Source organism: Macrobrachium rosenbergii, chromosome 1, assembly GCF_040412425.1.
Source record: "Macrobrachium rosenbergii isolate ZJJX-2024 chromosome 1, ASM4041242v1, whole genome shotgun sequence".
In the NCBI taxonomy this organism is placed as follows: Eukaryota; Metazoa; Arthropoda; class Malacostraca; order Decapoda; family Palaemonidae; genus Macrobrachium; species Macrobrachium rosenbergii.
The window spans coordinates 5,896,482-5,908,512 of NC_089741.1; the positions used below are offsets into that span (position 1 = coordinate 5,896,482).

Here is a 12,031-nt window from a genome sequence, read left to right on the forward strand (position 1 = left end):
AATTCTGTCACTTGTATCACATTAGAGCCATACAGAATGGAAGGAACAGCAGTGCCCTTCCAAAAAAGCTTTTCCTATCGTTACTTTATTATAACTCTTTTACATAAATAGGTATGTATGTTATGTTTTCTAGTTTTGGAGCTTTTCAAGCATTTGCTTTTTTGGGTTTTGAATATAATTCTGACTGTTTAGTTTAATTCCCTAATGCATTTATATATGACAACACTGTTGTTTCCTCTTTAAAAGGTTTTGTTTAACTTTAATTTTATATATTTAAAAGGTTACTTTTCTTCATCTATTTCCTATCCACATTTTTATGTGTATTCTTCCTCTATAATAATTATTATATAACTAAGACAATGTCGGGATTCTTTTCCTTTCTTAGCTATTTTTATTTTTTATAAATATTTTACCAGCTTAAACAGTGACGTTGTTCCTGTGCATCCTCTACAACTTGAAGCTAAAAGGAATAAGCCAGCAGTCTCTAAAACGTTGATGGCGGTATGCTTATAACCTGGTTATGAACTAGATATTCTATCTAAAATATTTATTTTATTCTTAATTTTTATGGAATATAATATGAAATTTTATTTTTTTTTAATTATTTTTAATAAAATAATTATTTTAATTTACAAATAGCTATCATACGGAAGAACATCTGAAAACATGCGTAACACTGAAATAAACCTAAAACGCTAACCCAGAAGTCCTATCTACTGTGTATGTTTTGAAGCTGTTCCGGCGTAACGTGAACGAAAATGGTAAGAATATGTTTAATCAGGTTCTGTGACACTGAAAATGCTGCTCATTTTTAAAAGTTTTAAGGAAAGATGTCTGATTTTGTGCTGGTATATAAAGTACCTTATTTGTCAAGGTATAATGAAGCCTTCAGCAAGGTTGCCACCACAGATTTGGTCTACCACGTTTTGGCACTGTACCGGGATGTGGAGAGGCTATAGTGTCCTGCATGCCAGGCCGATGGTAGTAAGGTAAAGGCTGCTGCCTACGCTGTCAACCGCTGGCTCTGCTGAGGCTCTGCGCCCCCTCCTTTCTTAGCCCCAAACCTTTTCTTACAGTTGGCTTCATTTGATCACAATGTAGCCTATCCCCGTAGGGGATAGCCTAGTGTCGTCAGTGCACCTCAGTGCTGTGCACTGTAGGCATGCTACTTACGGTACCTTGCAGCGTTCCTTCGGCCCGTAGCTGGAACTCCTTTCGTTTATTTTGTCTGTACCTCCACTCATGTTCACCTTCTAAAAGTGCGAGTGCAGAACGACGGGACATCATCTGCAGACAAACAAACCTAACCTTTCCTAGAGTGCAGGTCCGCACCTAACCAGATCTTACCTACCTCACCTCTCCTAGGGCTCCGTGCCCTGACGGGGAACCCCTCCCCAAAGTAACACTGAGCATTGGAGACAATGGACTTAGCTTCTGTCTGGAGAGATTGTCTAGACTAGTACGTTGTTCTGCAAACCCAGCCTTCCCCAGAATGCCATGTCCTGACCCAACCAGGGTTTTTGGGGTAATGCTGCAGTATAGGGGTCAAATTTTTTTAATTGTGGAAAACAGTGAAAAAGTGAGCAGTTTATCTGCTTGCAGAAACAGACTGCAATAAACCAAAGGGTAGATCTAAGTATTAGATACATGGCGGGTATTTAGCGAGAAATGGCAGTTTCTTATATTATTTTGGTTGCTTATTTACAATTTAATGTTATTTTTTGGTGGTCGGCTGTAATTAACTTGTAATTAACACCAGAAGTCCATCCAACAATGGGTTTCCATACGCGATCTTCGCAAGACAGAGCACGGCTACGTCTGTTTCGAATGGTTTATATCCTATCCGGCAAGGGCAATAACTTGTTAACATATCGGTACCGTCCCACCCCCCTGGGCCAGCACTAAACACGGCGAAGGGACATTCCATTTGGCCAACAACAAACAAATGCACCGCCAGTGTCAGAAGCCCTAAAAGTGTAGAAAAAACCAGTTTCCAAGGTATTGCCCTTGCCGGACAGGATATGAACCGTTCAAAACAGATGTAGCCGTGCTCTGTCTTGCGAAGATTGCGTATGGAAACCCCTTGTTGGATGGACTTCAGGGGTTAATTACAGGATAATTACAGCCGACCCCCAAAAAATAACGTTAAATTGTAAATAAGCAGCCAAAATACTATAAGAAACTGCCATTTCTCGCTAAATACCCGCCGTGTATTTATTACTTAGAAATACCAACCAAAGGGAATAAAGGGGAACGTAATGAACGAAAACATGTCTTAGGGGATGCGGGCCCATAGAATTTTGAGAAAATTGTAAATCTCGGCTTCTGTAATTAGATAAACTGCTTGTATGTGGTAAAGCTTGAGTTTAGTTGTGCAGCCTATATCTTGCTAGGAAATCCACAAAAATGTTATTTTTTGGTGTAATTTTCGTATATGTGCAGTAAATGAATATGCAAAAAGCTCCATTAAATGGTAAGGGGATTTTGTTGGGAAACCTGGTTTTTGGGTTGGGGATTGAACTTCATAGTATAGGATGCCCTTGACTTTAGTAATTCTTGTGTTACTGATCTGCCACTGTGGGCAACAAGAGGCTACACTATTCTTGGTTGAGGCCACCCAGGTGCTGTTGGACACCCGCTATCCCAGGCTACTGCTACCTAAATAAGAAAGATGACCCACTTTGAGAAACTAACTCGCCACCCTCCATTCAAAAGATTTTTGTCATGCAGTAAATGGTCTGAATCAGTTATTACCTGAATGTACTTGTATAAAAATATTAATTACCAAAAGATTGACCTGACAATCTGCATAGTGGCCCTGTTCAGCTAGTTACACGGAGAGATTGTCTCTGGACTCTAAAGGTTAAGCGAGAAGATTTGGACATGACTGGCAAATGGCTGATTTCTTACATATAATTAAATAAACCTCATCTTTCCCAGAATCCAGGTCCTGAGCTAACCAAAACTAACCTGTCCTAGTACCTGACTTAAGATGCCATGCCCTGAACTTGCTAGAGGGTTTTGCCCCCTTCCAAAAAAAAAAAGAAAAAAAATAAGTTGGTAAATATTTTGGCTGTGGTTGTAGTCCGGAATCATGTGGGCTGTATCTAAGAAGTTGACGTCTCGATATGGTGAGTAGCCCTCTTCTAGTACCAACAATGAACAATTACCTAAGAAATGCAGCCTCTTCTTCTGACCCTTTTGTCAGTGAACATTTACCTTAGCCTACAAATACAACATGAACTTACCTTATTATTGGGATCGTTGGAATTCGTTTTCAGTGTGGCTCTGCAGAATGGGTACAGGGTGGCTTCTAGCACACATGAACACATGGAACCAGGCTTTGGATACCGGATTTTTCATGTGGAAGAAGTGATATGCTAGGTACTCTTCAAATGCATCTTCCTTCTTCCATGTATCTTTGGTACAACAGCCCAAGCATCCCTCCAGTAACAGTCAGTTCTTCTGAGCTGATGCCCCAGTTTCTGGGTCCACAAACTTGCAATAAAATAAAATGGATATAATAAAAATTGTTTCTCCACCTGTGGAGTAAAAATATAAGTTGATCAAAACATTCTAAAGAAATAATCACATTAAACATCAAATACTATTAAAACATCAGATACATATGGATAATACACATATGATCAATAAACATCAATTTTTAATTATTGTTATTATTGAGTTTGTCAGTATCCCTTGTATTTTTCTGATAAGATTTCTCACTGTTATGATAAACAAAACAACAGCAATCAATATTACCACCAGATTTACTGATAAAATTGGGGAGACAGTTTCTTTATAGTAGAAATATTCATCAACATAGTTCAAATTTTCAAGCTTCTTTAATTCTAATTGAGACAACTTGATTTCCTTAATTTAATTGAAACAACTTAATTTCCTTTATTTTATATGAGTAATTCTGATATGGCAATGTTTGTTGGAAGTTATATGTTGTGAAAAATGGAGATAATATAGTATTGGTTTGCTATCACTAACTGGTATGATGGTGTAAAAGATTTAATATTTTTAAACCTCCATGCTCTGCTAATGTTGTGACATTTAATTTTAACTACAGCAGTATTTAGTGAAATCCCAAAGATTTCTTGATCAGTTATAAATGCCTAATATCTATGTTTGTTCTATTGTAATTTGTGGTACATACATCTTTTCTTGGTTTGGTTTAACACAATTTCTTGATTACATGGGATAATGCATTAGTATTTCATATATACAGGTTATCAAAATTGCATTATATTTATCTTGTTCTTTTAACAGAATACACTCATTAAATTGTTTATCATTAAAGAATTATTTTTATTTTAGAGCATGTTCTTCTAATGCAAAATGCTTGATTGTTCCATTTTTAATGATTTACTTTATTTATTAACAAACATAGGAAATTCTTTATTTTTTTACACAGTGATTAATTTGTTTGTGATCCTAGCATTGAAAGGTACAACTAAAAAAATTTTATCATAAAGCACTTTTATACCTTTCCAGTATTTCTAATTATTTCTTTTTCATTTTACAATATTTTAGTAATTTTTTAATAATGTGTTTTTAAAACTTAATCATTTCAATGAGCCCAGGTTAGGCACCATGTCTTTTTTGCATTTATTAATTTTTTAATTTTTTTATAACAAGTATACTGTATTTTTATTTCACTACATACTGTAATTACATTTATGATATTTTCAGTATATATTTATATTTTATTTACATTTTCAGTCTAATGCTAATAATATACATATATATTTTATTTAACTCTGTTTTCATAGATTATTGTATCTTTTGTTTACAACATTATCTACAGCATTTTCATGTCTTATGTTATCTATAACTTCAGTGGACCATGGATCTGTTTTTACTACTTTTATATGATTCCAGTGAACTACTTTTTCTTTTAGATCACTTTCATTAATTACTCTATATTTGTTTAATTTTAACACTTCTATAACTCTATATGGTCCAGTGAACTTGGGAGAAACCTTTACATTTGGTCCTCTTGGAGCATGATTTTGTACATAAATTTGAGTACCTACTATAATGTTTTTGATTTAATAATATCTGGTGCTTTATGAACTATTTGCTCGTTTTCATAATATTTGGCTTTTGCAACATAGTCTGATAATTTTGGGTGTTGTTGCATTTATCAAATAATGTGGGCATTCTTTTCTGATTCTCGTATTGTCTCATTTACAGTATTATTCAATGTGAACTGTACGTCTTCTATTCTTAAGTCCCAATCTTCTGTCAGTGGGCTCACTAAAGTTTTCAGGATACCCTTTATTTTACGATTAGTTCGTTCTACTGCTCCATTAGAACTTACTTTATACGCAGTTATGTGACACTTATTTATTTCATAAAATTCACATATGTTCTTTAAAAGTTCACTGGTAAATTCAGCAGCATTATCAGAAAGAAGAAATTGTGGACATAAATGCCTTGTGATGATTCTAGATTTAAGAGCTTCTGCTACTGTGGCTGCATCTCTGTTCCTTACTGGTACGATTTCTATATATCTAGTGAGATAGTCTATGAAGACTAATATTTGTTTATTTCCTCTAATCGTCCTTGGAATTGGACCAAAAAAGGCCATAGTTACTATTGAAATGGATTTAATTCTGATGGATATTTTTCAAGTGGAGCTTCAAGATTTACGTTATCTTTATGTTGATTACAAACTATACAGTTTTGCACAAAGTTTTTGGCATCTTCACTACAATTTGGCCAAAAATAATTTATAGTTATGATTCTGCTTGTCTTTTTAATTCCTGGATGTTCTGCTAACTTATATGAGTGTATTATTTCTAAAACTTCTCTGATTAGTGTTTTTGGGATGTATAGTCGAGAACAACCATTCTTCTCTGTTGGCCCTTTATACAACAATCCATTTATTAATTGAAAATCAGGTTTTAAGGATTCATCTAACATTAACTGTCCTACTATTTGTCTGATTTCTGCATCATTTTCTTGTTGTATTTTTACTCTTTCTAGATCTAAATCTACTACTTGACAACTAAAACAAAAGGTATTAGTGGTAATACTTTTTCTGTTTCTTCTTGCGGTCTTGATAATGCATCTGCCAAGGTATGAAGTTTCCCTGGGATATATCTGAATTCTGGGTCAAATTCTAATACACTAATGAGCCATCTATTGAACTTCAGGTTGTTGGTAAAGGCTCTTTTTTTAAATAAGCCACAAATGGGTTTGTGATCAGTAAGTACATTAACCTTATGACCTAAAAGTATGTCAAAATTTCTTTAGACCCAAATATAACGCTAAACACTCTTTCTGTGGTACTGTAGTTTGTTTCTGCTAGATTTTAAACTCTACTAGCATAATATACTGCCCTCATTCTAGTTTTGGCCTTTTGCAACAATACAGCTCCTAGTTCTGTACTTGAGGCATCAAAAGCTGAGTAAAAGTCTTTAGAAAAATCTGGGCAGACTAAAACAGGATTCCTGGTCATTTTGCTCTTTAGTGTTTGAAAAGCTGTTTCTTGTTCATCCTTTCATTTATAATTAATATCCTTCTTGGTTAATTCTGTCAAAGGTTTGGCTATAGTAGCAAAACCCTTTATAAAAGGTCTATAATAACCTACCATACCTAGGAACCTTCTTAATGCTTTCAAATTAGTGGGAACTGTGTAATCAATTATAGCCTATATTTTACCTGCCTGCATGCTCAGTCCATCTTCACTAATTACATGACCCAAGTATTCTAAGGATTTCATTTCTTTAATTTTATTTTTAGTCATGCAATTCTTAATCTTTCTAAGACCATTTCTAATGTTTTGAGGTGACTTTCTATGTCTTTGCTAAAAATTATAACATTGTTCAAGTATACTGCAACATTTTCTATATCTCCTAGAATTTGTAACATTAATCTGACAAATGTTAATGGGGCTGATGTGAGTCCTAATGGCATTACTTCAAACTGTAAATGTTCTTTATGTGTGCTGAAGGCTGTGAATTGTTTCGATTCTTCATCTAGAGGTACTTGCCAATATCCACTAAGCAAATCTAAGGATGAAAATATTTTGGCCCCTCCTAATTGAGCTAACATATCTTGGATTACTGGCATCGGCATTCTATCTGGAACTGTGTTGGAATTTAACTTCTGTAATCTATTACAAGTCTCCAACTACCATCTTTCTTTGGATCAAGTAACAATGGGGAATTATATGGAGAATTTAGAAGGAATTACTATTCCATCTCTTTTCATTTCCTCTATCAAACTGTCAACTATGGGTCTCTGGTTTATTGGTAATCTGTAATTAGGAATAAAAAATGGCTTGGCACCATCATCTAACAAAACTCTAACATTTGTTCTTCCTATCTTATCTCCATCTATAGCTATTACATTTCTGTATTTCTCTATCACCTGAATTAACTTCTATTTTCTGGAAAATCTACTTCTGGATTTATTTGAGAGTTTGGCCATTTATAGAAAAATGCTTTTTCTTCTACTGTTTGTAAAGGATTGTTAATAGGAATTCCTATGCAAAAGACAATGCCTGCGTATAGTGTTAATCTGTTAGCTGAATAGTTTTGGACATAAACTTCCTAGTTATTACTATTCATGTGGGCGAGAGAATTATCCATTCTCACAAAATCTGGCAATTCTTCATTCAATAATAGAACATCCTTATCCTTTACATCCTCTTTTGATCTCAAATATATTTTTGTTAAACATTTTGGATATAAAATTACTGCTCTGTTCAGTATAAATTGAACTTTATTATCATCAGCTGTGCCAACACAACATGTTTCTTCTTCTCCTATGTCTGAAAAATAGCAAAGCAAAGTTCTGCATCTCCAGTGGTTTCTTCTGTTACTTCTATTATACTGTTTATGTCTGATTTATTTATTATATCTAAGAGCAATACTTCATTTAGTATTTTCCCTTCACTTTCACAACTTATTAACTCATTGCTATAGTTATATGTATAAGGCGCCTTGATTTTCGTTAGATTCAGTGTTTTGGTCATCACAATTGTTTATATCTGCGTAATTATTTATATCTGAGTATATGTCATCTGTATGTGTATATCTCAACAATTCTGTTTTATGAAATTGTGGGAATTCCTCTTTTTTATCTGTTTTTATTTTATCTTGCTTGTTCTGGTTACTTATCTGCCTTTCCTGTAAAAATCTGACTCACTTGTCTAAACTTTAAACACTAAATATGACAAATTGATCCCAAATTGGGAGAAACCCTTCTTTGCCTGTTGGGCGTAAAACATATCCTTCTGATTAACCTGTCGATTAACCTTTTCAGGCTGAAAATCTTTTTTAAATATCAAAAATAATTATTACACATCCCTCATTAAAATTAAATGAGAACAATATGCTGGGGAAAAAAGCTGTTGTTTTGTTTCTAAAACTAGAAAACTTTCAATAAATTTATGTGACAAAATATTTATTGGAGGCGCTCATTCACATTCGATGACTTTTAATCTGTTTCCCTTGAACTATTCCTTTTATTACTCTACTTTGACCCTGAATTTGAGTTTCTGCAATGCCCAAATATCTGGTGAAAGGCGTTTTGCCTCAATTATATTTAGAGTAATACCTGAATCAATGCGTACAGTACATGTCTTTCCAACCAGATTGGAATCTTACAATAGTGCAGATTGTTTCTGCCACGTCTTTTTCTTCCACCAAGGATGGAAAATCCGTTCCTTTGCTACGTAAATAGGAAAATGGGTTCCTGAGGGGCATCGATATTTAATTTCCAATTGTAACTGTTTCTTCTTTTTTTTTGGGCACTTTGAAGGGGTTTACTTTTTTTCTCTGTAAAGTTGGTTAACTGTCACTGACTGGAAGATTTATTTATATTTTTTCGACTGTTAATATTTGCCTATAACCTCTCTATTAGCTTCCTCACTATTGAACCAACAGTTTTAGTGGGTTTAATGCCTGATCTTTTTGAAAACTTCACAGATTCTGGCTTTCTGCATTCATTAAAGTTAAGTATATCTTAGTTTAACCTGCATTCATTAGTGGAATGACTGGTATACCACGCAGTTTTCACACCCTTATTTTTGATCAGGCTTCTTGAGCTGAAGGCCGTCTCTGGTTTTGAAAGTATTTGTGTTTGAATATTAACTATAATGATATCTTATGGGTGGACCGACAGAATGGTCCATTCACGGCAGTTGATTCTGTCCCTTCCTCTCACGGTTTGGGTTCCACTTTTTCCTGAGTACTTTGTGCATATTTCCTTTGAAAGGAATTTTGTCTATTCCTACTTCTGGAATTATCATTATACTTGTTATTTCTTTTTATATGAATCATGTTATTTCTGCCTTTCCTTTCCTTTTGTGTTTCTGTTACTCCTACAAATTCCTTAGAAATGATGTCTCTTTCTTCTGGATTTCCTTCCTCATTGATATTAAAGCTGTTTTCACTTTTAGGATCAATCTTAACTGGCTTAAAGTCCTTTGATCTTTTTGGCGTTCCAAGTGCATTATACATCATTCCAAATGACAAGTAATTAAAAATATCTCAAACTGACTAAATAATTTTCTTCATCACCAAAAGTGTTCTTATTTCCTATGGTGATGTTTTGTTTTCTTAAATCTCCTATCACCTTGTGGGTTGATTCTTCAGCATCTGTGTGAAGATTTCCTATCTGATTCTTCTAAGCTATCATAAGGAATCTAAACCTTTAAAGAAGTCTATTAACCTTTTCCGATAAACCTATTTTTTTATTATGCCAGCTACAACACAGGATCATCGTCACCATCTTGTGATCATTTTTATTCATCCACGAAAAACTATTAAATGTCTTAGTTTTGTTTTCGTTTCATAAATCATAGATAATTTTAAAAAAGGATAAAAACTGCCTATCACATTTCATTAATTTCAAGACAGTAATAAACTGTATATTTGCACAAGTGATAAAAATACAGAGAAGTTTGCCAAAGAGACAAGAATTTTCCACGATGCTTTTGCAAACTAGGAAAGAAATGGACACAAATTCTTTATATTTTTCATCTGTTACAATAGTGTCTTATCAATCAGGCCCTTTAGAAAACAATTTTAAAATTAAGCACCATATCATTATAAACAAAGGAATAATGTTCAAATCTTTTCGAACTTTGATGAAGTACTGTGAAGGAGCTTTGTGCAACGCCCTTGGCCGTGTTCTTTCTGTCACTAAAAGGCAATGCGCTCCCAGTACAGGAGTTGATCTATTAGATCAACTCATCCAGTATTATCTGTTCGCATGGAGAACGACGTTGACACATAAATTCATATTCGTAAACCAGTTGGCCCCTAACAGAATTTCTAATATCAGTTTCTGGTTTTGCATTGTGAAATTTACAAAAAATGCACTTGAACTATAAATTTGATTATCTTTCTATGTAGTGGTTTGATGTGGCATACGGACATTCCAATCCGACAGATTACCAATCGAGCCCCCCTGGTCCACACCAAATTGTCCGAAGGTCAGATATAGTAAGTTTCTGTTTATCATAATTTCATCCTGCCAATGTATCTGTTCATTGTTTACCTGATTTCATTTTGTTTTGTTTTCATATAAAAGATTCTTAGGAATTGTCTATCAAGAGTTCCAGTTTATACCAGTATAGAACTGCCTTAATAATTATTACGACCATTGAATAAATAACTAATTACTATAATGGTTACTATTTTTAATTCCTTGCCGGTGTTTTTTAGATGGCAAAGGATATCATAAAAATAATTGAACCTGCGGTCAGTTTTTTGCAGGTAAAAATGAGTCCTTTCTGCTAAACGGTATCCCAGATTCATTTGATTTATTGGACAGTCATCTGTGGAGCGTCACTATATTGTGATCGAAAATAATGAGTTGGCTGACAGAGGACCGTTGCCCACCAACAGTCGAAAGCTCCGTGTTTTATCCCCTTTTGTGCCCGTTTTTGTATCTTAAAATATACAATTTAAAAATTATATTATTGGGAGAAAACAAGAAACAGTCATCATCAATTACATACAAAGTGAAATGATTCTGCATTTATTTTTTTAGTTTTATCTTCTAACCGGTAAATTCTGCCTTGAATTTATTTTAGTTTTACATTTAGAAGTAAAAGGCATTACATCTAATTTTAGTTTTATATTTATTTACAAGGCTTTATATATTGGTAAAATAACCTGTTTTGTATAATTTCGTTTTATGCAAAAACAAAGATTTTCACATTATTCCTTTTAGTTATGTTTATATCAGTCGAAAATTCATAATTATATTACATGGTGTCTGTAAATATATATTATTTCCCCACTGTAGCATTCCACTATGATTTCCATAAGAAATAATGGTTAGTAAATATATATATGTATATATATATATATATATATATATATATATATATATATATATATATATATATATATATATATATATATATATATATATATATATATATATATATATATATATATATATATATATATATATATATATATATAAGCACTTTGAAATTTATCGCCATTTACTAAACACAAAAATTATAAAGTATAAAACAGGAGATATTCAATCCTTTACCTTTCATACGACAAAAGCGATTATAACAAATATTTAGATTTTTGGTGAATTTTTCTCTCTCTCTCTCTCTCTCTCTCTCTCTCTCTCTCTCTCTCTCTCTCCTGTCATTTCTAACGTTGCTTTCATATTTTTTTCCATTTCATATCTATTTTAAAAAGTAAGTTATACATCAAAATGTTCTCTTGACATGTACAAATAGAGGGAAAAATAAATCATTCCTTGAGCTCATTCACAATTTTTAATATTTTTATTTAAATCACAAAATAACTGACAAAATTTTAACATTCGTCAACTTTCACAAATAATGTGATGATCAAAAACGCTCCGAACGTGAACAACAAATTACATTCCCTATGACGACACCAATCATTTACAACATTTTGCAACAAACGGAAAGTCTCTAGCAAATATTTAGATTTTTGGTGGGCGAAAAAATTATTTCACCCGTGACACAGGAAAATCATGAAAAAGTTTGGCATTTCTTCATCAGCTT

At 33.3% G+C, this 12,031-nt stretch overlaps 1 protein-coding gene across 1 annotated transcript in view; it reads left to right on the top strand.

Moving 5' to 3' along the window:
* The first annotated feature begins 629 nt into the window (after positions 1 to 629).
* Positions 630 to 12,031, top strand: part of SmF (small ribonucleoprotein particle protein SmF) — a 58,698-nt gene continuing 47,296 nt past the window's right edge. The window contains exon 1 of the mRNA XM_067120846.1: positions 630 to 761. Within this exon, the coding sequence (XP_066976947.1) occupies positions 759 to 761 (3 nt within the window). The 5' untranslated portion in view covers positions 630 to 758. The remainder of the gene's footprint in view (positions 762 to 12,031) is intronic.